General features: G+C 54.8%; 1 protein-coding gene across 2 annotated transcripts; it reads right to left on the minus strand.

Annotated features, from left to right (window-relative positions):
• Positions 1 to 3,770: 3,770 nt before the first annotated feature.
• On the minus strand, positions 3,771 to 13,305 carry LRFN5 (leucine rich repeat and fibronectin type III domain containing 5). Of its 2 annotated transcripts, XM_075712895.1 has the most exons (3): positions 11,918 to 13,305; positions 10,498 to 11,210; positions 3,771 to 3,880 (listed from the first exon to the last, which is right to left on the minus strand). In XM_075712895.1, the coding sequence occupies exons 1-3, from the start codon at positions 13,303 to 13,305 to the stop codon at positions 3,771 to 3,773; spliced, it is 2,211 nt and encodes a 736-aa protein (XP_075569010.1). The 2 variants fall into 2 exon arrangements, with proteins under 2 accessions (XP_075569010.1, XP_075569008.1); XM_075712893.1 differs by lacking the exon at positions 3,771 to 3,880 and having other exon boundaries at positions 10,268 to 11,210.
• Between the last annotated feature and the right edge of the window lie 11,980 nt (positions 13,306 to 25,285).

The following is a 25,285-nucleotide window of genomic DNA, read 5'->3' on the forward strand; positions in this document are numbered from 1 at the left end:
GGCACGTTGTTCTCTCAGCGCGGTCAGGTTAGGGCCATGCTGTAAGGCTCTTCTGCAGTCAGGATACGGCTTCTCTCTCCGAAGCGCAGTGCGAGGGCTTTCCTGCAATCCTCACTCCTGGGACAGCAGGAAAAGGGAGCCCCAGGCACAGCAGCCAAAGGCCCGGCTTCGCCGTGCAGCAGCAGTCATCAGTAACCATTAGCAATGCATGGCAGCTGAGTAGGACCGAAGCCCTCGCTGCAGTCCGGCTGCAGTAAGAACTCGGTAAGGCAATTGCTTCCTGCCAGGAGCAGAGAGGAGGAGGAGGAAAAATGCCCACACTAATTTGGGGTTGCAGTTTGGAGCCAATATTGAAATGACATTTGTATTAGGCATGGAAAATGGAGATCTCCACTGCAAATCTAGTCAAATCTGGTTTCCCGCTTCCCAGGAGCTGATCCTCTGTAGGGTGCTCTAGGGTTTAATTTGTCTCTGAGTAGAAATTTTTACTTCAATTAACTTTTCCCCCACTGAAAAAAAACAAACCCAAGAAACAACAAAACCACAAGAAGACCATGATAAAACTGTGTATTTCTGTGAAAACAAGGTTTAATCAGAAAATTCCTGACCAGTTCTCCCTAGCGACTGCAAGAGCTGAGTGCACGCTGCAGTGACGAATGCTGGCACGCTGCAATGTCTGGGTTTTTCGCACTGAAGATGCCCTGGAATAGCACTAAGATGTAACCCACCACACCAGCATCGTCTGGGCTTCACGCAGACCCTGTGAGCAGAGCACAGGGCTGCCCGGGAGCCTGAGCCCCCCAGGAGGCTGCTGGGGGGTGCTGCATCCCCGTCTGCCTTCCCTGGAGCACCAACTCGCCACCAGCTCCTCAGTGCCTATAGACACGTTTTCCTGACCTTTCTCAACCTATTGAGAAAAGCCCTTTCCAATACTAGTCCATTCATTTACTTTGGTGAGCACCAGTGGTAACATGGAGACGCTGACCACCGAGTGGTGTTGGGCCCATGGAGTCACTCGTAAGGAAAGCCATCAGAGCATTCCAGCCGCCTGCTCAGAGAGAAACCCACCCCGCATCCCAGGCTGGGCAGAGGACGCTGATGCATGGAAGCGTCAGCTGGTGCAGGGCCCACCAGGAATAAGAAAATGCTCTTCGTGGCCCACAATTTCCTTCAGCTTTATCAACGGAGATAATCTGCATGATTCTTCAGTAAATATCTAAGTTCTGGGTCTCTATAACAGGTCATTTTTGCTTGTTGAAATGATGATATTCCTCTAATCTTTGAACGTATGGATGAAATGCTACTAAAGCCATCCTAGGTAAAACAGCCCCTATTGCTGGCCCACCAACACAACTATCAATGGCAGTGTCCAGCTGTCGTGCTCCACAGACCTGCCAGGGTTTTTTTTTCCAAAAATTTCATTCACAATTTCAGCAGATCTTGCCACAGTGAAAGTTGGATTTCTAACTAACATTGAGCTGACAGGTGGAACTTACCTTGACAATTAATTAAAAGGATATAGAAAGGAATCAGTAAGGGAAAAGCAGCTCTGCTCTGTGCATGAAAGCTTGAAATTGGAGCCATTGAATGAGGGCAGTAACATGATCCTGATGTGAAATGAAGTCCTGGGAGCTGATATGGTCTGTGCAGCAAGAGGTTGGAGCTTGTTGGTTTAATAAGGGTTTCGGCAGCTGCAGAGCCTAATGCGGGATGTCAAAAGGAAGCAGCAGCCTCTCAGTTCTTCTTGTAACTCACACTTCTGAGTCACGGATTCACTCTGCCCCGCTGTTTCGCAGAACTGAGTGTCATCTGCTTGCTCTGAGAAAGGTCAGTTGTCCTGCAATTTCACCAGGGAAGTCACTTCAGTCTGCGGTAAGAGAGGTGATGAGTTTGTGGACTCAATTTCCACCAAGCATTTTATTGAAAAGTAGTTTATTTTGGGCTTATCCTCTTCCAGAATTCAAACCTCAATTACACTATGCAGTAAGGAAAGGGAAGAGCAATATGTGCTGTTGTTATAATCCACATAAAATGCAGGCTGTGTGCAGCACCAGAAAGATCCCTGGTCACGCTGTGTGAGAATAAGAGCCATGAGTCCAACTCCTGATCAAAATTGATGGTTTTTTTCCCCTTGAAGTCTCCATTTGGCATGGCATTCTTGTGCACTGGACAAAACATGGACCGTTTATCCCTGGGGTCTGTGAGGCTCGACCAGCACCAAGTTTTCTGCAGGTCCACAAGCCCTTGGGTGCCGGGCCCCACCGGGGAGCTTGGGGTCCCCATTGCCGATGCCTTGGGGTGAGCCCTGGCTGCGTCTCTTGGCTCTGCAGCCCTTGGCTCTGCAGCCGTCGGGAGAAAGCCTAAGAGGAAACCAAAGGGGGAGGCTCGTGGCTTAGCTCAGCCGCTCCTCCCACGGGCTGCCTTGTCCTGGGGAGATGGTCTCTGCAGGTACGTGCAAACCGTGGGCGAGTTGCGCAGCCGGGTCCTGGGCTGAGGTCCATCATCTGCGCAGTGTGGCGGAAGCCACTGGTGGGACCGTGGCTTCTTGGGACGGTCCCTGCGGCAGGGAGCAGCTGGGCGGGGGAGCCACGTCTGGGCAGCTCCATCTCCTGCCCTTCACGCAGCCGATGCGAAGCCAGTCCCGCCAACAATAAATATTTATACTAGCTGTAATCTGTTCTTCAGAAGTTATATTAAAGCTGGTTGATTCACTGTGGTTTTTGTAGAAGCTATAATTATATCTGGAAGCCATATGGGATTCTTGACGAGGAAGAAAAGGAAAAAAAAAACAAAAACCCCTTGGTCTTGTTTGAGAAACAAGGCGTGACAGGGAGACCTGCTGTCTGGCTGGGCTGGCAGCGTGGCCTGGGGCTGGTGCAGCCATGGGAGGGTTGCAGCCCCAGGCCGGTGCCCCGCTGCCCCTCGCCCCAGGCTTTCCCGTGTTAGGGCCGACATGGCACAAGAGCTAGCGGCACGCCGGTGCTCGGTACTCTGCGTGCACACGCAGCGCTGCAGGAGCCCGCGGTGCCGTAACCCACCGTGTCCCGGGTTCCCTGCCTGGCTGCAAGGCGGGGGTTGTGTGGGGCCAGCAGCCCCAGGGCTTTTCCCGCAGCGGGCAGGGGCAGGCGGGGTGCTCCCTCTCCGCTCCAAGCCCATCCCTCGCCCAGCCCCAAGAGGCAAGGCCGGGCAGCTCTCTGCCCCATTGGCGCTGGTTGTCCCCGCGGGACGGGGACGGGGCCGGGGCGGGCAGAGCTCGCTGCTCGCTCAGCAGAGCCCCTCAGCGAGGAGGCGTTCGCCCGCCCCGCGCTGCAGAGGCTTGGCTGACCCCCGCCATCGCCCACCAGGCGCGCGGACCACCAGCGGCACCGGGACCTGCGGCGCGGAGACGCAGCACCGTGCACAGAAGGGCATGCCTGCCGCTGGGCAAAACCCTCCGGATCAACCAACATGCCCACACGTCATAGTAAAACATTTATTTGTTCAGGTGATATAAGCTACCATGTTTACAGTTTGTGAACTCACCACTGGCGACATTTAACACGACTTGGGACCGCAGCTGTTGCCACCAGATTTTTCATCGTAATTTTTAGTTTTATAAAAACCTTGGACACCAGAAAAAAAGGTATTTAGACTTCATGTGGCAGATGGGAGATGGGCAATCTGTGAACGGGGGGAAGAAAGTTCATCCGACGCAGCCAGCCTCGACGGCCTCTCGGCTTCGGCTGCAGCTTCAAGTAAAGGTTTCGGTGGGGTGAGCGTGGTGCGACACATTAATCTTCGGTGAGCTGGAATCGTATTGTTTTCTGCCGAGTAAGAACGTCGGTGGCAACATTTTCAGGGAGCGGAGGCGGGCAGGCGTCCTGCGGGTCAGCCCCGGCTTCTGTGCAAAGAGAGAAAAGGGAGGCAGTGAGCAGACGAGGAGCCGGCGCCGGCCCTTCCTCGCAGCCAAAGCCGAGCTGCCGCGGGGCAGGCGGCACCGGGAGCTGCTCAGCGCGGCCAGGCCAAGCGCGGCACCGCACCGACAGCCCTGGGAGCTGCCCGTGGAGCCGCCGCGGGCAGGAGCAGGCAGCAGAGGCTGCCTTCGACCCCAGCACCCCGCGGCTCGGGGGCTGCCAGCGCTGCGGGGGCCGGGGCACGGCCGGCAGACGCGGCGGCTGGCACAGGAGAGGTTAATGGTGCCTGGCATCCCCGGCCTGCGGCTCAGAGCCACCACCGGCCAGCTTCGGCCCCGGCTGGAAGTGCTTCTGCTAAGGGGAAAATCAAACTAACAAAAAAACCTCCCCGAAACGGAACCAGTAAAGCCCATTGTTCCAGAATCAGAGAGTTTTCCAGTTTCTAGATTTGCTTCTGCCCTCGCTGAGGCCAAGCCTTTTTCCACGGCAGGGATTTCAACTCTTTGCATCGTTTCAGAAGTGTGCACGGAACTGAAAAGACCAGAACGGAGCAGTGGGTGGGCACAGATCTGGCACTTGCCTCTGTGAGGTTTGCATACAAAAGTCACTTTAGACAGAATGCGCAGGTGTTTAACTGTCCTGCGCTGAGCTCCCACATCGTTTGCACCAAAGGGCTCCATGGTGCAGCAGACAGCCCACGGGGCAGCTGTTTTTCACCAGGAGGAGCACTGCCTCGCCTGCAGTCCCACCGTGCCCGGCCTCTCTCCCTGCCACCCCGCTACGGCTTCACTTACCTTAGGGAATGCAAAGCTGCAGTATGTAAATACAACCTAGACACCATATTGTAAATTCGTCCTTGGTTTGCTGCGGGTGACAGCTCCCAGCTGCCTACGGGCTCGCCGGGTGAAGCCAAGGCTCAGGTCTGCCGGTCCGGCGTGCCCACACCACGGGCAGGCTGGCGCTGCCCTCCGCCCCTCCGACGGCCTCCCGGGGAAGCCAAGGGGGCCGGGGCCACAACCCTCACTGCTTTTCCTCATTTCCCTCTCCCAAGGGAAATTTCCCCTGCAGAAGGGATTGCGCGGCTTGCACACAAAACACGGCAGGCGCCTCTAGAGAAGCAATCTGGCACTCGCACGTCAAACTGGCAGTCCGGGAGGAAAACCAGCTTGGCACCAACTTGGTGTCAACTTCCACATTTATGACAGGAATGCTTTCCAAAGTGCAGTGCTTGGAACGACCTGAGGTGACACAGCTTGTTCCAGCACAACAAAAACAGGAGCTTATTCTGTTCATTTTCATACAAAGTTTCCGACGTGGGGTCTCTCTGCAGCCAGCGATGTGCCACGTTTGCTTTTTTCCCTTTTTAGTTTCCTTCCTTCCAAGCTAAGCTTCCTTCTTTCTATGGCAGCAGCCTTCGCGCCTGGCTCTTGTGAATAAGTCAATTATATTAAAAGTCTACGGTCAGCAAGACCAGTACAATTTGCCCTTGGTCGGTCTTGCGTTACTGATGCCGGGGTGCAGGTGCTTTAACCCGCACCACGCCAGCCCCACTAACCTGCGCACTTCTGTTTCATGGACGTCTGTACTGTTGTGAAAGCAAGACCACAGCCATGCTCAAACAGTAAAAAGTCAGTATAGGGGATGCGTATTCTTATTTACAGAGTTGATTTAATCTGACATGCAATGCCTAACGCGATGCACCTGCCTGCAGCCTGAACGGAAGGGAAGACAACACTGCTGCCTGTGCAGGGGGGGCTGGTGCCAGCCAGACCCCTGGGTGGGTGCCTGATGCCCAGGACGATTCAGCTCTGAGGGCGGCAATGGCAGCGGAGGGGTGTAGCACGACAGGAGGATTTGCAGCAGGAATCGGCGCTTTGCCGCCTGGAAGCCCCGGCGGGGCAGAGGTGCCGTGGTGGGTTAATTACCCAGCACAGGCCGACTCTGGCAGCACAGGCTCTGGCACCAGGTCCAGGCACCCCAACATGCAGCAAGGCATGCAGAAACACATTTGCAAAGGGAAAATACGGGATACATGTTTTCTGTAAGCAGGACCCTAATGACTTTGCCACGGTTTGCTTCTTTTAAACCGGAACTTTGACCAACACTAAGATTACTTACTAAGTTACCCGGGGAAAGGCACTGTGTGATTTCGTGGCTGTTGTTATTGATGCTTTATGGGAGCAATAGCACACGCCTGGTTGCAAGCAGCACCCTAGAACAGGACAGTAAATGTTCTTGAGCTATTGCAACGCTGACAGATGTTGCCACTCTGCGAGCGGTACCTCCGAGACTCCAGTTCCTCTCAATTAATAGGAAGAGAAGCGATAGTAAGTGATAGCAGCTGTGACCATTACTTCTGCTGGTTGAATCAATTACTGGGGGAAGAAGTGCACTCCCTCTCTGCGCAGGGTGCCTGCTGGGGCTCTGGGTACGGTTTCACAGCGGCACAGGAGGGGCTACGCTGCGCCTTCTCGAGGGCACGCACACAGTGAGCGCCGGCTGCGGCAGGACCGTCAGCCGTCACAGCTCGGCGTCTCTCCACCAGCCTGGGATGCTCGATGCCAGGCGGGTGCCTGGCTCGGTGACTGCGCTCAGGAGCCTGAGGAGTTACTAGGAGAGGCTTTGTACAGTCCCGAAGCGTTGCCCAGCGGGGCTTTCATGGTCCCCAGGAGGCAGGAGCATCCCTGTACTGCTGGGAAGCCTCCGGCAGCTTTGCAGCCCGGGGGATAAGCCAACCTCGCGGCAGCGCCTCGGCAGGAGCCCTCGGGCAGGCAGCGTGCCCCGGCAGCAGCCACGCCGCGGCGGTGCGGGCAGCAGGGGCTGCCGGGCCCTTCCCAGGCAGAGCGGCGTGTGCCGGCGGCCGTGCCCCTCTCCCAGGCACAGGGCCATCACTTTCCAGTTCGCTCTTTGTTCTTGCAGGTGCGTGGGCAGGGCTGTCAAACGCACAGGAACACGCTGGCAGAAATAAAGCCACATTGGCACCCAGAGCGGAGCAGTACCGTATATTCACTGTAAAGAACATGCCCAGAACACAAGTGGAAAGGCAGCACAGAAAACAACTAACACAACAAACTTGTCACCCAACAAAGACCTGCTTCTCCATCCAAATATTGTTTGTACCAGCCCTCTTTATCACAACACGTACGCTCTGAGAAAAGGATTAGGAGAAGGTGTAAGAGGAAGCACGTGCCAGCAATTGCAATAAGAGTAAACAAATTTCTGAAGTAGTTTCTCCTCCTCCGGTGCTTGTGAAAAAAGACACCGTCTCATGGCTAAAAGCTCCGTCAATCTGTTTTCGAGAAGGATGGCGAGGAGCAGAGCCGCAGGCTGGGCGATGCCCCGAGGGCAGCTTGGCACATGCTGGTTCGGGCCCCTGCAGACTCCCCGCTGCAGCCTGGGCTGAAGCCAGGGCTGCCGTGCCAGGCCGGCCGCAGCGCAGCCCCCGCGCCCCCGACACCCCCGGGACCGCCCTACGTGTCGGCCCCCATCGCCCACAACGGGGCACACTGCTTGGGTTTACTGAACGCGTATTCTCGTTTCTGAAGCACTAGCAAATGCTGCAGTACTGCGCTCTGAACAAAGACGTGCCAGCGTTGTTCGGATCAGGGAGCATCGCAGCGCTTCCTGCCTCAAGCTGGTGGCAACCTCTGGTTTTGCAGAACAGAAAGGACAGAGAATTTCCTCCTTCATAAGGCTTTCCACACTTTGACTGAATCAAGCCTGAATGAAGCGAACTGTCCTGCTGCAGCTACTCCAGTGGAAACGGCAGATTTCATGCCCCGTGCGTTCCCAAGGGACGCTCCTCTCTGCCGAAGAGAGAAAGCGGCACAAGAGGAACTCTCGGCTATCCAGGCCTAACCCTGCTCTGCTGGCAGAGGCTTGAATCAAACGCTGGGACAGATGTCTTAAGCTGCTGTACAGATGCGCTGTGGACAGGACACTCAGCTGCAGTGTTTAGAAATCGATTCCTTTGAGTAAAAAATGAAAAATATAAAAAATAAGACTCCCTAAATCCCAAAAGGCTATTAATATTTTAGCACTTTCACAAAACATTAAGACACATTTACGTCCAATTTTAGACAACATATAAAGCATTTTCATTTGATGTCTTTAAAATGCATGATTAAAACAAATACCTCAGCGGACAACCTTTCAAGCTATCTCCGTACCCAAGCGCAAAGTGAAGGTACTGTCTGCAGAGAGCAGCTCCTTGTGGGGCATGGAAGCACGCGTTTTTCCCATACTTGACAACACCTCCGTTGTCAGACTACCAGAAGTCGGACAAAGACATCACTGCCTCTGACGGCGCACTATTTTAATAGCTAGTTTCTGTGCATACAGCCCCTCGAGAAGAAGCTGGACTTCCAGAGAAATCTAAGGAGGGATTTTTTTTTTTTTTTAAACTTCCCCAGTAGAAAGCGGGTATTCTAATTTTAAGACTTTGTTTCCTTTTTGGTCTCTGCATTTCCCAAGAGAAGAAAAAGGGCTTTCTAAAAAAGAAACAGCCTCTTCTTTTTATGTCCTTCACACCACCCCCACCCAGACTTTTTCTCCACGACAGGCAGCAAAACCGCCGGAGCAGCCCAGGATGGCTGAAAGCAGCGGGGCTCACCTGGCACGCCTCAGCCCCGAGCTGCGGCGCCTCGGAGGCAGAGCCCCGGCGGCGGCCGGGACCCGTCCCCTGCACGGCTGCTCCGGGCCAGCCTGCTGCCCTGCTTGCACCTGCTTGGGTGTGAGATGGCGCTGCCCTACAACTTGAACGGCCACGAAGCCCGTACGAAACCTTTTGTTCGTCATCTGGGAATGCACGAATGCTGCAGAGTTACAGCTGTCTCTGATTTAAACACGATGACCGTACCAGTTTAAATAATACTAATAGTTGCCTTTTCTTCAGAACGAGCAGAGCAGCATAAGCACGTCTGCCATCCTCACAACACGGGGTTTCGGTTGCTATTGCCTATTGCACTGTTTACGTCCTTACATTGCGGCCTGAAATTATTCTGTCCCCCGCACACCACAAACAGCAGGTTAAAGACGAGACCAGCTTCCAGTCCCTTCGCTGTGTGCAGGGATTAAAGAGAACTGAAACAAACCGTAGAGTTCCAGGAAATATGCCCCAAAAAGTCTAGGACAGAAGGAGATGAGCATCACCATCCCGATGAGTCCTCACCATGAGCTGCCCGAGTTGCCGAACGGCCGCCCTGCGCTGCCGGGGCCGCCCTGCCAGCCCTGCTCGCTGCCCCTGCTCGGCTCTCTCCCGCGCACCCTAAGGTGCCAGCACTGCCTGCAGCCCCGCCAAGTCACGTTTCCCTGCCGCAGAGGAGGTCTGCAGGACTGCAGCAGAGCCTGCCGCTGCGGCCGGGGTGCAGGGCTGCTCCCCGTTTCCCGTAGGCTCCCTCGCCCACGTTTCACGCCTGCATGCACCTGCGCTGACGGGACGAGGACAGCCTTCGCTGCTCTGACTGCCGGGGTGGGGCCAGCTCTGCAAACTGAGCAGCAAACCAGGCCTTGCACGGGTTGGGAGCAACGGGGGGGACGCCTGCCCTGATTGCTGGTGCTGAACGGCAACAATTTTTTCCAGCGTCGGCACCAGGCAAAGCCACTGCCATGGGATGAGGATGCTCGGGGACCGCGGGTCGAGCACCCTCTCAGGGCGACCCGGCAGCGGAGCCCAGCTGCTGCGCTGGTGCCCAGGAGGAGAGGGACCCCTCGCCCTGGCACCCTCCTCCTCCTCCTCCTCCTGGCTCCCCCGGGCACGGCTCCTGGGCGGGCAGTTACCGCGAGGCTGGCTGGTGTACGGAGTGAATATTTTATTTTACACAACGTAACAACACAGGGTTGTTGTTTCTGTACAGCATCTGCCTAAAAACAAAGGCAACACCATTGTCACGGAAAAGAAATATACAGTCTGACCATTTTAAAAATATCATTTTACTGATTGATCCAGAAGTGGTTATTTGTTAGCTCGGAGGAAATTTCATTTCCTTTATAAAAGGCTTTTTCTGTGAAAACTCTCTCTTTTGTTTTCTGCTACTGCAGAACCAGGAAGCCAGTCCTAGAGTAGGGAAGGCACTGGTGCTGTTTCATGCTTTTTTTCACCCCTTAATCTTTTTTTTCCTTTTTTTTTTTTTTAATCTGAATGTTGCCTTCGGTTTTGATATTAAATAAAACCAAATAAAAACTAAATAAAACCCTGTGTGCACTGGGTGGCTTATACAGAACCCCGCATGAACAAGCCATTAATCAGCGAGACAACAGTGGACTTCCAAATCCAATTCCCCGGGAGCGGGAGTTTCACACAACGTTTGGTGTTTTGTTTTTCATTAAAATAAAAATTAAAATTAAAAAAAAAAAAAAAGAAAAAAAAAAGCAGGTCACACAGTGCTTTCCAATATCCACTCAGAACTGGAGAAAGTTGCTTTTCCACTATCCACATCAGAGCTGTCTGACTGGACTAGCATCCCGTTCATGGACATGCTCCGTTTGGACCGCAATCCACCGGCGCCCCGGGCGCTGCCGGGGCAGCGGGACTCCATCGGCTCGCCGCCCAGGGAGAGCCTGCGCTTGGCTCGGGATGCGTCAGCTGGCAAAGTGAGGAACTTACTTGGCTTTGATTGTGCTCTTTTGTACGTGGGGGCCCCTTTGACAGAGTCGGGGGGACGGCTAGCTAACTGCAGGGCAGTGGAGTTATTTCTGTTAGTGTTTTGGGACTCGATACTGCTGACAGCTTCACTCTGCGGCTCGCTGCTTGGCTTTGGCCCCGGCTTTCGCTTCTGCTTCTGGGAGACAGAAACGCTGGAAGTCCAGGCGGGAGGCAAAGCGGAGGTAGTGGTGGCCGAGTCCTGGCTGGAGCCGGTCTCCGGCGACTGCGTCACGCCGTCGCTGGCAGCCTTGCAGCACTGGATGCCCTCTTCATGCCCGACAGCCTGCTTGGACATCGACTGCGACAGCACCCCGCTGCAGCCCTGGATCTGAGCCCCATTCGTCTGCGAGTACACGTTGCTGACCTTGGTGGCCTTCTGCTGCCCGTTGTTGTTACACACCTTGTAGCGGATCATGAGGATGATGATGAACACGAGCACGGAAGCCACAATGATCCCACCAATGATGATAATCATGGTCCCGCCCAGGAACTGGGACTGCATGAAGTGGCAGCGCACGTAATCCTGCTCGGTGGTGAACTGCGTGCAGCCCACCACCCTGGTGGCGGTGAGCGAGGTGATCCCGTCGTCGTAGATGGCCAGGACGCACAGGTCGTACACAGTCCCAGCAGCCAGGTTGTTGACCAGGAAGGTTTTGCTTGTGGGAGGTATCATTCTGGGGGAGAAGGAAATCAGCGTGAATGAACCTGGCAGACCCGCAGCCACCCCCCGCCATGTGCCGCAGCCCCCGGCCGTGGTGACCACCACCAGGGCTCGGCTCCTCCACTCCTGCCGCCGTCCCCGCACTGGCTGCTGCCCCACGTTTGGTGCGGCAGCAGTCACCGCCAAGCCTCCCGGCATGGCTCAGCATGGCAGAGCCCCTCATGAGAGCGGCCACGTCAAAAACATAAAAGCAATGACCAAGCAAAGACAGTCTTGGATGGTGTGACTGTTACAGCCGGCGGTACAGCACCTCTCCGCACACCGTCAGCACACCAGCACAGACACCGCCAGAAAGCGCTACAAGGAACGTGTTTACAGACACCTTTCACCCTGTGTTTTCCTAAGGCTGAGAATGTTAAGATCCATTTAACTCATCTAACTTCACAACCTTTCTGCCAATCAGATTAGTTCAGAGGATTAGAGGTCCGTTTGGATTATCTAAAAATAACACCGTTCAAGGTAATTTCCCTATTTGTGAGTAGAAAATTGCATGAGCCTTTCCCGAGGCTCCCACCACCTGTTGCCACAGGCAGGGCTCTGCGGGGCCGGCGCGGCGCGGGCCCCTGCCAAACCTGCCGCTCCGGCGGAGGGAGCTGCCCGGAGCTGGGGCCAGCACGTCGGCACCGAGCAGCCTGCACAGGCGGGCTGGGGCTGCCTTACCTGTAAACAAGGGAGTCATCGTAAGTACCGTTGTACTGGATTTGGAACATACGTATCCCAGGTATGTTCCTCTGAAAATTGAATTTCAGCAGAGCAGTAGAGGATGTTGCTTCTGCAACGACCACCTTCTTATCTTGGCTGACTTTAGTATCCCCGTTGCTACTGCTCGCATTGGAGCCCGACTTGGTGGAAGTGGAGATATCCGAAGAGCCAGGGTCAGGCTCATGGATGTGGTTCGTGCTGTTCAGCAAGTGGGGGAGTTTGATTATGTGCAGGTCCACCGTCTGCGTGGCCTCCCCAGCTGGATTGGAAGCAATGCAGGTGAAGGAGCCCGTATCCTTCACCGTCGTTATAAGAATGTCAAGCGTCCCGTTGTCGTACACCACAGACCTCGTTGCATTTGAAATCAGTTTGCCCTCAGGTGAAATCCAATGAATTGCTGGTTCGGGGTCCCCCCGGGCCTTACACCGCAGCGCTGCCCGCTGGCCCTCCAGCACCCGCAGCTCGTGGGTGTGCCGGGTGATGAGAGGAGGCTCGCACAGGAACTCCTCCTCGGGGATCGACCAGAAGTACCGGCCGGACAAGAGCGTGGGAGAAGCACAAGTCTCCAGGTCGTCTTCCCTCGAAAGACGCCTCAGCCACAAAAGCTCACAGTTGCAATGCAAAGGGTTCCCACCAAAGCTCAACGCAAAAGTCGAGGGGCTGATAATTCCTGAGGTTGCTAGTACCTGAGCTCGCTGGAAGAGAGGATCAGGCGGTAGCTTCTGCAGTTTGTTAGACGTGACATCCAACCTGGTCATCTTGTGGAGGTGGGAGAAGGTCCCCTTAGGAATATGGTCAATCATGTTGTGGTCTAGACTGAGAGTGTGCAAACTAACCATCTTCTCCACTGCATCCCAGGGGATGGTTTCCAGATTGTTGTAAGACAAATCCAATTCCTCAAGAGCTAAAACATCATCGAAAGCTGTGGAAGAAATTAAAGTCAGCTGGTTGTTGTTAAGTATCAAGTGGTGAAGATTGGAGAGTCCACTGAACATGTCATTGGTGATCTTAGTCAATCGGTTGCTGTTCAAATGCAAAGCCCGCAAATTGCGCAAGTCAGCAAATGCGTGAGGTGTAATAAAACTGATTGTATTCCTGGACAGCGTCAGGTCCACCAGGCTGGTCATATTGGCAAAGTCTTTCCTTTTAATGTTTGTAACAAAGTTGTCTGCCAGCCGTAACTCCACGGTCCTCCTGTCAATGTTGGGAGGAACAAATAAGAGCCCTTTCTTGGCACAAAGGGTGGCAAGGTTCGGAGACAAAATCTGACAGACACAGCGCTTTGGGCAGATCTGAGCTCTCACCGCTATGCCAATGAACAGCAGAAACAAAAGCAGTTTTTCCATTGTAGATCAGGTTCAAGAGCCTGTAAGGGAGAGCAGATGTCTGTTAGTCTCTGCAAGATAAGCAAACCACGTAATAAAAGAGCAAAGACGGTCTGTGGTTACACCATGAAACTGAGGCTCATGTGCCGGTGTGTCATCCTCATCTTGTTACCTGAGGTCTTTACCATTCTCCGTATCCTGACATAAGAGCTTCTATACTACCTTCCAAAAAAACCAACTGAGATATCTGTGTTTGCATACACACATATACGCATACCCAGCCACCCAGACACATACAAATGACAAAGCAGTTTGGAAGCAGCTGGTGGCACCGCACATGGCACCAGCAACACCCTTCAGGCCCCTGCTGCTAGAGCTCATCCCCGCCGCGCAATGCACCTCCATCCAGGCACTCAGCTTTCGGACAGATGCTCCTCACCTCACGGTCTGGAGTTACTTTGCCATAATGCCAGTTATGTATTGAAAATGAGGGATGTTTCATGTGTGCTTCACTTGCTAAGCTAAAACTCGCAGTGACCTCTAAATCATGGCAATTCAATGGGTTTATAGCCATCTCCACCGAACATTTAAGTTCTTAATGCTATTTTCAGAATAAACTCAGAAGGAGCTAATTTTATGTCATTCAAAAACCAAAAATGAAAATAAAACAACAACAACAACAAAAAAAAACCACCAAGAAAAGCCCCCACAACAACAGGAATCTAAATAAAAATGGAACATGGGCTAATTTTAGATCATCGCTGTTTTCCTGGCTGCCACAACCAGCAGCGCTGCACTCTTCTCCCAGAAAGCCTGACAGTTCAATTAGCCTTATCTCTTACATTGCCAGATCCAGGATCCTCACAGAGTATGGAAACAAGGAAGATAACAACAGTGCCCACACCAGCTAAATGAAATCATCTATCAGTGACTACGCCAAAAGCTCCGCGAGAGCTGCGGTGCTGGTTTCTGCGCCGCCCTGGCCAGCGTCCCGCCGCGGTGTGGGCAGGCGGGTGGCAAGGTGGATGCTCCTCCGCGGAGCAGGCGGGCGGGAGGGAGCGCAGTCCTGCGGAGAAGCACCCTCGTGTCTGAGAGGGAACTGGTGCAGTCGTAAGCAATGGACCTCAGCGGGACTCCGCATCGGAAATGAAGCACTCGGCTCCCTTTGGGACTGATGAAAGTATACATGTACAGATCGCATTACTCAGATGCATTATCATAGAATCAGAGAATGCTTTGGGTTGGAAGGGACCTTGAGAGATCATCGAGCCCAACCCCCCCTGCAGTGAGCAGGGATTGAACCCATGACCTTGGCATTATTAGCACCATGCTCTAACCAACTGAGCTAAGCCATCCCAGAAATGTACTGATGAAGCTCATCTAAAATAAAATAAAGTTTCACATAAGCCATAAGCAGGAGTCTTGAATCATCATGGATATTTAAAGACATTTAACATCAGAACAATAATTACTGCTCCTATTGTCCAGTCCGTCTATAATACATCCACAGTGCCATGCGAACTAAGAGGAGCCAACAAGTTCCAAAAAGGATGAGTGAAAATACAATACTCTAAACCCTGCTTTTCAGCACTATTAATTTATTTCTTTTCCTGATACTGGGGGCTGTAGGTTTTCATGATTACTGATTCCAACTCTTAAGTCCCCCTTGGAAAACAAAAAAAAGGTCTTCAACTGAGTATGCTGTTGCGGGCACGGCCTATCGCTGCTGTAGTGCTGGGAACCATTACCATAACCACTACCGTTACTGCTACCATTAACTGTAGCAGAAAGCAAACTTCCCAGGCAGCGTTCAAATACATTTTGTGGATTCAGTTTTGTCTGGCCCGTGCCAGCACTGTGGGTCGGGGTGGTCCTGCAGGTGAAACGGACTCAGAGGAGAATGGTGATGCCTGCTAAGCAGCGCAAGAGGAACCGTGGCGGAGCAAACCGCATACTCCAGCCCCCAAACCTCGCTGGTGACACCCGGCTGGCCGCTTCCCGAGGCGGCAGCTGCAGTCACGGCTTTGGGCCCTCACCCAGCCTTTCCAGGCGGGACTTTTCTGTTTTAACATACAGCTGGCACGTACCAGATTCACAGGGACTCAGTGGCGCAGGGCATCCGCAGCACAACTGCCAGGGTCCCGAGACAGTCTTGGCTGGGGACACCATGCCAATTTAGCTTTGCCAACTTAATACTGCTAATTTAGATTTGTAGCTGTGATTACAGTAATGTGCTTGGATTCAGCCAAGTTCATTTGAAGAGCTATACAAGATTAAAACCAAACCACCAAGGTGCATTTACAAGTTTGGAAATACTATTACGAGATGAAACGGCGACATAAAGAGACGTAAACTTAAACCATAGCTTGAACGACAAGGTTATGACAAGGTTACCCACCAGTGGACATGGGGCTTTTTTTGATTTTAGCAGACCTTTTGTCACTGACTCTGACAGTATCCTCCGGACAAAATGCCCAGCACACGGCAAGAGTTGGACACAATGCGATGGGTGAACACGGGGCTGAAGGGTCCGGCTCAAAGGGTTGTAGCAAATGGGGCAACAGCTGGCTGGTGGCCGGTGACTGTCCCCCAGGGCTCAGGTTTAGGGCCAGTCCTCTCCAGCGTCTCCATCAGTGACCTGGGCAGGGAGGTGAGCGCGCACCGTGTACGCCTGCCAACGACACCGAATCAGGAGGAGGTCCCGAGTCCCTTGAGGGCAGAGCGGGCTTACGGAGAGGTCTTGGTGGATCAGAGCGCTGGGCCGTCACCGGCCCTGTCGACTGCAACAAGGACAAATGCAGATTCAGTGCGTGGGACCTGATCCACCTGCCCGTCCTCCCCAGCACACCCCCGCCCTCCATACAATCACAGAATCGTTGAGGTTGGAAAAGCCCTTTAAGATCATCCAGTCCAACCATTAACCTACACTACCAAGCCCACACTAAGCCAATCAAGGGTAACCCAGACTGAACCATGTCCCCAAGTGCCACCTCTGCCCGTTTTTTGAACCCCTCCAGGGATGGGGACTCCCCCACCTCTCTGGGCAGCCTGTTCCAATGCTTGACCACCCTTTCCGTGAAGAAAGTTTTCCTAATATCCAACCTAAACCTCCCCTGGTGCAGCTTGAGCCCATTTCCTCTCGTCCTATCGCTAACTCCATGGGAGAAGAGACCAACACCCCCCTCCCTGCCCCCTCCTGCCAGGCAGTTGTAGAGAGCGATGAGGTCTCCCCTCAGCCTCCTCTTCTCCAGGCTGAACACCCCCAGCTCCCTCAGCCGCTCCCCACCAGCCCTGTGCTCCAGACCCTGCCCCAGCTCCGCTGCCCTTCTCTGGACACGCCCCAGCACCCCAATGTCCTTCTTGTGCTGAGGGGCCCAAAACTGGACACAGCATTCCAGGTGCGGCCTCCCCAGCGCCGAGCACAGGGGCACAATCACCTCCCTGCTCCTGCTGGCCACGCTATTCCTGACACATGGCGGCAGCTTCACAGCCCCGGAGGGTCAGCTCTGGGCAGGGCAGGCAGCTGCCCACGTGCAGGGGCGGCAGGAGGGAGAAGGAGGCCGTGCCCACAGGGACGTCGACGTGCCTGGCATCCACGCTGCACTGGGACTGGAGCACCCCAGCAGCTAGAGCCGGGGAGGAGCGGAGGGTGCCCTCGCACGAAACAGCAGGCCCCTGGCGAGCTTCTCCTCGCCGGGCCGCCCCACTCCGGCCCGGCAGACACACGGCACCATGGCGCCAAGCACCCCTCTGCAGAATGAGCCTCTCGGCCCGGGGCTGTCCCAGCACAGCACTGGCAAAGAGCGGGCCAGGCCCAGGAGGCCAAGCACCCCGGTACAGCCGGGCGCACACAGGCGGATCTGAGGATCTGAGGACTGAGGACGGCGGATCGCAGCCTGCGAACATGGCCCACGGCCACAGCTCCTTAGAGGAGGGAAATTGGACCATGGACGAGCACCCCGGGTCGCTTCCTGATCTGGTTAAAGCTGTCCCTGCTCACTGCAGGGGGGTTGGGCTAGATGACCTCTAAAGGTCCCTTCCAACCCAAAGCATTCTGTGATTCTATGATTCCTATTTTTCAGGGCTCCAGTGAGTGCACCTCCGGGGGGCAGAGCCCGTGGGGAGAGCCAGCCCCGGCCCCTGGCCCTTGCCAGCAGGACAGCTCCAGGGGGGCAGTTCAGCCGCCACGGTGCTCCCGACAAGGTGTGGGAGAGCGTGCAGGGACGGCTGACGGGTCCCAGGATGTCAGCCTTGCTCTGGGACATTTGGGCTCCGAGCCCCCGCTGCCAAGAGCAGCCCCCTGCGAAGGCAGCCCCCCCCGTGCCCGGAGCAGGGGCTCCCGGAGGTGCCCGTGCTCAGCCCCAGCAGGGGCCGGCTGAGGGGTCCGTCAGGGACCCCAAAGGCAGAGCACCCCACGGCCACGCACCCCGTGAGCCGCTCCCGGCAGCGCCCGGCTGCTCAGCAGCCTGACCTGGGGCGGGAGGGCTGACGGGCCTGCCCTGCCCTGGTCCGTGCAGCTCTTCCCAATTCCAGCCCGGCCCGGGGGGCTACGCCAGAGACGGGGCTGGGCCAGCACCAGCACGGCTGTTGTAAAATCCACCAAGTCCGTCAGCTCTCCGCACTGCGGCTCGGGAAACTGCTGGGGGCAGGTGCTGGGGGAGAAACGAGGAGGGCAGAGGAAAGCAGGCACGCTGTTTCTCTCGGGCTGTGTCCGAGCCCCTCACAGGAGCCTGTCTCCACGCTGAGCTGTCTTAATAAAAGCCAGAGGTGCCCGTGGGCTCCCACCGCTGCCCAGCGTCCAGCTGCTCCTGGTAAACACTTCCTTATCCACCCTTATCAGGTTTTTTTAGTGTCACAGAAGTTGTACTACAAATACGAGCAAAGCTTAAAAAAAGCTGTGTGTTTGCACAAATGCTCACACGTGCTCTAAGATCCATGCATCAAGCAAAGATGTACCGACATTTGCAGCTGAAGACCAGCACTGGATGCTTCAGTTGATAGAAACAGCAAAAGCACGCTTGCATCTCAGTGAGCAGGCCGGTGCCCAGCCTGCGTGCCTCCACGGTGCCCAGGGACAGCCCGTCCTTCCCAGGCTGGACGTCACCCTCCCGCCGCAGCGGCAGCAAAAATATTTCACCGCCTCGCTGAAAGAACTCAGAGTATTTCCTCATAGGGGTGCTTGGCATAGTACGCGGTCTCATGGCTACGGCCCACAACTGAGAGATTCCAGAAGACAGCAGGAACCACAGGATCTGGTGGCTTAGAGGAACAGCCACCGTAAGAAGACGTGTCCCTTGAAAGTCAGCCGGGCTGCGTGTCCTCTCCTTTCCCAGCACACTTTGTCCCACACACAGATAACTCGCAGTGACAGCAGCACTGACACAGTTTACAGCTTGTTGCAGAAAACACCTTTTCGACTAAGCAAAGCATTATCTGATTCTCATTACTTGCTTAAAAAATAAAAAAGAAAAAGAAAGCACATTATTAACATAAAACGAATAGAGAAATGCTAGTTTCCTAGGAAGGTGCTCATTGCTTTCATTTACTACTTGGTGTCTGCAAAAAGATAGGGATAGTCAAGCTCCTCATGTGACATTTGTGATTCATGCAAAAAAAGGCTCTCAAATACAATTTTTTAAATCAATTTTGTTGCTGCATTTGATAATTTGAGTTATTCAATCTGTCTATAAAAACTAACTACAAATTACAGCGGGCTGCACAGCTCAGTGCCATACAGATGTGAAAATTGTGTCTCCTAAGTGCAAACAACCCCGTCATCTCCCGGGGCACGCTGCCTTCGGGGCTGGGGCAGACTGCCTGCTGCTCTCCTGTCGACCTGAAATGACTGAACTGAGGCATTGTCCCCGGAACGCTGTTTCTGTTTCAGAGCAGAGGAAGTCCTTCCCCTTAATTCACTTCTCCCAGCTATAGAGCGGGTCCGACAGCAGCTCGGCAGAGCCTGGGCTCGTGGCGACCGGGACCCGTCTTCCCTGTCACGCCCTTCCCACCTCTGCCCTGGCAGCTCTCAGGTGGGGCACGCCAACACGATGGACAACAATTCAGCATTTCTTCCCTTGCTGGGTGTTTCTCATAGAATCATAGAATCGTTTAGGTTGGAAAAGACCTTTAAGATCATCCAGTCCAACCATCAGCCTAACCCTACCAAGTCCACACTAAACCAATCAAGGGGAGAGTAGTAATTAATTTCATGTTTATGGCTTGGTGGCTGGATTAATTTTTTAATGAGAGTAAACCTAGGAGTCATTAAGGTTGGAAAGGATCTCTAAGCTCATCAGTCCTACCATCAACCCAACACCCCCATGCCCACTAAACCATGTCCCCAAGTGCCACGTCTGCCCGTTTTTTTAACACCTCCAGGGATGGGGACTCCACCACCTCTCTGGGCAGCCTGTTCCAATTCTTGACCACCCTTTCCGTGAAGACATTTCTCCTAATATCCAATCTCATGTAGCTTCTGGCTCCATCTCAGCTGTGCTCCCAGTGAGGACTTCGGGCGCCTGCTGCCCCAGTCCCGGGGGCTGTAAACCAGCCGTCCCAGCACGGAGGAAGTACCCTGCGCTCGGCTGGGACGAAGCCCGTGCTCAGGCAGGGTGCAGGGAGAGCCGGGGCAGGCCCTCCAGCCCCCGGCACTGCACACTGCACAGCAGGACCTGCCAGAGGGGGACGGCTCGCTGCCACCAAGCCAGGCGCTGGCACCCCTCTCCCACCCCTTCCAAGAGAATCCAGGCCACCGCAGCCGGGAGCCACCTCTCCTCCGAGGATGGCAGACTCCAGCAGCACCCGGCGCTCCCCTGGGCACACGCGGACCCCGCCGTCCAGGATCTCCCGAGAAGGCAGACCCCAGTCAGAAACCCTGCAGGGTTTTGCCAGGCAAGGTCCGGCGCAGAGGCACAGCCCGAGTGCCCCAGCCCGCACAGCGCACGGCCGCACCAAAGCCTCCCGCCCAGCGCTGCCGGCGCGCTGCGCCTGCGGGGCGAGCAGCAGCGCCGTGCCTGCCTCAAGGGGCCCTGAGCGGCAGTGGGCTATGAAAATAAATGACCACCCACCGGTTCTAGCAACAAATTGAGGTCATGTAAAGAGCTGATGAATTTGAAATTTCTGCCTGGAATTGATCCAAGGGACACAGGAATGAAATGCAATGTTTGCCAGGCTGAGATTGCTTCTTTTTTTTCCTGATGTGTGGCTTTCTGGGGGTTTTTTGCCCCCATCTTTTTTTGGGAGCAATAGGTTTTATGATACTTAGAGCAGCATCGGCTGATGTGTCCGGTGCTACAGAAGGTCATATGCATATTGTGAATTGCATAACACACGGAAGCAGCGGGATCCAGGAGACAGTAATTAATTAGCTAACGATTTCCACTGCATCCGATTCTGTTCAGATGGTAGGTGCTACACAAACTCTGCGTGCCAGGGAAACCCAGCGCGGCACACCGGTAGCTATTCAGAGCCAGCTGCTAATATGGTGCCTGGCTCAGACATAATCTGTCATCACTAAGGTCATGACAGCAGCTATTGACTGCCTTTCCTACTCCTCCAGGCCTCAGCAGAAGTTGCCATTTTCAAGGTCTTTGCAAATGCAATTTCGTGGTGGGAAAAAAAAAGTCTAGAAGCTGATGATCTTCACCTGCTGGGGATGAAGGATGGGGAAATAGCTGACACCAGTCACCAAAGGCATCCTGCAGCCATGCTAAAATGGGTGCATACAAATGGAGATGCTGTGATATATGGCACACGAGCTGCTAAAACTACTTAAGCAGAGAACAAGGAGCTTCAGTTTCACAAAGGTCAATGATTTGTAAACACTCCTGAGTGTTTTGCTGAATCGGAAACAAAGCACCTAAGAAAACAGAAACATTCCGATCACAGAACCTCTCCAAGAGGTTCCCGGCGGGCTCTGCTGGCCGCCCAGCTGCTGCACGGGCCAGGACCACCGTGGGCTCGGAACTCCCCGCCAGCCGCAAAGCCCTCCCACGTGAGGAGCCACGTAGAATCATAGAATCATAGAATGCTTTTGGGTTGGAAGGGACCTTGAGAGATCATCGAGCCCAACCCCCCCTGCAATGAGCAGGGATTGAACCCGTGACCTTGGCGTTATTAGCACCATGCTCTCCCGACGCAGGCAGCAAGGAGCCCTCCGCTGCAAGGCAGCTCCTTCTCATACCCAGCCTGCCTCTTCGCTTCGTGGGGAGGACGTAACGTTCTGGTTCTTCGACGTGTGTAACACTTGCTGCAGGACTGAACAGGTTCATCACCACGGGGAGGCATGCTACGGGGGAAATAGTGCGGCCCCGGCTCGTTAAAGGGCTTCAAACGCTGCAGCAACTGCAGCTGCACCCCCTCTAACCTCTGGGAATTTTGAAAGCTACAGGACATCAGCCTGTGCTTGCTGCAGGGCCTCCCTTGGCGCGCCTGATGCCGCCACGGGGGTGGTCCTGCGCGCTACAGAGGTTGGGTGCCCCTGTCAATAACGAAGCGCAGCCCAGCGCTGGAGGCATGCCGGCTCATGGGCTGATTCACCTGGCTGCTCCCGTTTGCCTCCAGCCTTAAGCTGCAAACGATGCGCGTGCAACGCAGTGCATTCTGGGAGGCAATTTTTCTCCCTGTAATGAGGTCTAAACTGGCAAGATTAAAGTGAACAATAACAATTATTTTAATTAAAGACATTTCTCGAGAAAGCAGAGCTGGTATCAGTAAGCCCTAGACCGTGCCGTGCGCCTGGCTGACGTCTCAGAGCAAAGCTTCTGCTGTTTTCACAGCCGGCGGCGGGGCAGTGCCGAAGATAAAGGGCGAGGTGGTCCCCGCAGGGAGCTCGTGGGGGCCCGCACCCCCTGCCCGGAGCGTGCCGCCCTCCGTGGCGGGCAGAGGCACGGAGCGGGACAGCGCAGAGAGCAGGGCAGCAGCGGGGGGACGCCCGGGAGCAGGAGCCAGCAGACCGGGCAGGGCAGGGCTGGGAGCGGCTCTTCACCGGGGGGTGGCTGAGGAAGCAATAGTGCTGCGGAGTCACCGTGCCCCTTGGAGGGACGGGGCTCAGCGCGTGGCTGGAAGCAGCACTGGGCATCCTTCGCCTGCTGCCGGTGCGGCGCTGGGAAGGTGCTCCCGGGCCAGGACCACACCAGCACATCCCGCCCGCCGGCGCTTTCTGTAAGCAGCCACAGAGCTGGAGCTGGAAACAAGGGTTAGACTGACCTTTCATCCGAGCCACAAAGTCCCTCTCCAATTCTGTCTGAGGCAGAAAATCAACTGGTTTTCTCCAGAAAGAAATCAGGTGAGCACAATGCTGCGGTGTGGACAGCAAAACTGCCAGCTAGAGCTTCCAGGAGGCAGAGGGTGCTTAAATCAGCAAGTAATGGCAGCAAGGCGGGCAAGGCAGGACGGAAGGCAGGATGCGAGGGGGGGTGAAGGTGAGTCTCCCCGCTCTGCCCGGCCCAGCCGAGGGCCAGGGCAGGGCATGCTTCTGCCTTTCGGCGCTGGGCCCTTGTGCCCTGCCCAGGGCTGCAGAGGGGAGGACGGGCAGATCTCCCACCAGGTCACCATGGAAGGATCCCGGCCCGCCGCGGCCCACGGAGCATCATAGAATCATAGAATCATAGAATCACAGAATCACAGAATCATTGAATCGTTTAGGTTGGAAAAGCCCTTTAAGATCATCCAGTCCAACCATTAACCTACACTACCAAGTCCACACTAAACCAATCAAGGGTAGACCAGACTGAACCATGTCCCCAAGTGCCACCTCTGCCCGTTTTTTGAACACTTCCAGGGATGGGGACTCCCCCACCTCTCTGGGCAGCCTGTTCCAATTCTTGACCACCCTTTCTGTGAAGAATTTTTTGCTAATTTCCAACCTAAACCTCCCCTGGCGCAGCTTAAGCCCATCACAGCACCGCAGGAACCCGGCATGGGAGCAACGTGCCAAGCCGCAGCCACGCTTGCACCAGAGCCAGCAGCAGGTCTCCCGAACCTGAGGCTGCTCCGGTCTATGTTTTCCTGCCTGAGCATCTCCCAGCGAGGCCACGAGAGCACCCACCGCTGCATGGCACTGGGCAGCCGCGGGCCGGGGGTCCAGCATGCCAAAGAGCAGCGCTGGCAGCCAGAGCCCGGCTCTGGTACCCCAACTCCAGCTGCCCTCGGCTTCAGTCTGGGACCACGCCAGCCAAACGGCTGTGATAACGGGCCAGTCATTGCTTTATAGCAGGACAAAATGCCCTCCCTGTCAGTATATTAACTTCTTAATTGCTTTATTAATCAATTAACCATTTACTAAATTGGCACAGTTAAATTTCTGAGGAAGAGTGCAAATATTAACCTGCTAGAAAAAATATTGGCTGCTGCATAACAACAATGATGGTGTGTGCTGGCACGTCTGCTTGCCCGGGCCAGGCATGGCAAGGGCGATACAGGGCAGCCCCAGTGTGTGGGAGGCAGCACTCCCCACCTCCCCTGCGCTCGCTGGGAGCCACCCGGACGGAAGGCTTGGCACTAGGAAGCGCTAGGCACGACAACAGTAAAAAATAATTACATCATCCAGGGCACTGGGCATAGAGAGTGGCATGCAGCATACCCAGAAACAAACCCATGAAACACCAGCTACCTCCAAGTGATTAACGCTTTGATGCACAAACACAGCACTTTTTTTTTTTTTTTTTTGTATTCTCGTGTGCACAGTAAGCCTTTCTCTGAAGGAAGGAGTGGTTATGCGAACTATCAGGGAGTCCCTCACTCAGGCACGTACCAATGTCCTAAAGACACTTTGTAAGAAAAACCTGTATCTGGAGAATATTGCCTGTGCACGATTACAGACAGGCAGGGCTGGCTGCACCCGCAGCCGAGGCAGGTCAAGGCGCTGGGCATCTGGTGACACAGCACAAGGGCACCGAGATCATTGTCTGGCATGGGGGGAACCACCACCAGACCAAGCTGTAACCCAGGAAAACAGCGTTCCCAGGGGAATGGCCAGAGCTGGAAGGTCAGTGACAGAGAGCAAATAGGGGCAAATGCAAGCAAACTAGCACGAGGAGGTTGGGGGTGGAAGCGAGCAGCTTCAGGCAGGAGCCAGCTCACACTGGGCACGACAGCCGCGTCCCTTAAAGCCAGGGGTGCTGCCTGCGACTGGGGACCGACCCCACCGCTCGTGTGGGACTAATGGAAACAAGGGGTACCAGTGCAACTGTCACACCGCCGGACTGTCACTGCCGACAGTCGCCAGCCCTACGCAGCCGGCACAGCCGCCGGCACAGCACGGCTCCCTCGTGCAGCTCGGCCGCGGCCAGCGAAGGGCTCCGTGCTGAGACACAGGAGCCCCCTTACACCTCGTCTACAGCGAGGTCTGATTTCCTGATGCATCTCAATTTTCCCCACTGTGATGGGCAATATAGCAGAGAGGGGTGTGAACCACCCCCTCACTGCACCCTTTGACACATCCCTCCAGTGTTCCAGCACGTTGGTGAGACGGGACAGCTGGGGGTATCCTAATTCCTAACGCCTGGGTCTGCGTATGGCACAATATATCACACCACGTTTCATTTTTGAAGTTTCCAATTAAGTGTAGTTCAGAAAGCTGCTAGCAGATTTCAAGCACGCGTGCAACAAAACTTTCACGCAGAGTTGGTCAACTGTTTCAGATGTTTTCATTTGTAAATGTGCATACAGAACCACAATTACTAACTAGTCCTCATGAGTCTCCCAATTTGTTTTCTTGTGACTTTTCACAGCCAGCAGCATTTGCCCTGGCTCAAGTGGCTGATCCGGTTTACACCTTTCACTGAGGGGTTTGAAGTCTCTGCTGAAGGACCACCAGAAGGAAATGACCCATGAGCACCCATGCAGACGAGGGGGCTGACACGGACACGAGGGGAAGCACTGGCTATTTCGGGTGTGCAGCTTCTCATCCACCCGGAAAAACACCCAACAGCCTGAAGCAGCCTCAGGGGTTTGCTGCGTGTCCTGGTGTCGGCTGGGATAGAGTTAATTTTCTTCCCAG

The sequence above is a fragment of the Pelecanus crispus genome, chromosome 6, assembly GCF_030463565.1.
Source record: "Pelecanus crispus isolate bPelCri1 chromosome 6, bPelCri1.pri, whole genome shotgun sequence".
Classification (NCBI taxonomy): Eukaryota; Metazoa; Chordata; class Aves; order Pelecaniformes; family Pelecanidae; genus Pelecanus; species Pelecanus crispus.

Excerpts from the sequence above, each read along its gene's own strand:
- LRFN5 (XM_075712893.1), bottom strand. The coding sequence starts at position 13,305 with ATGGAAAAACTGCTTTTGTTTCTGCTGTTCATTGGCATAGCGGTGAGA. Across the intron at positions 11,211-11,917 it reads GATGACTCCCTTGTTTACAG|AATGATACCTCCCACAAGCA; the intron begins GTAAGGCAGCCC and ends CTTCTCCCCCAG.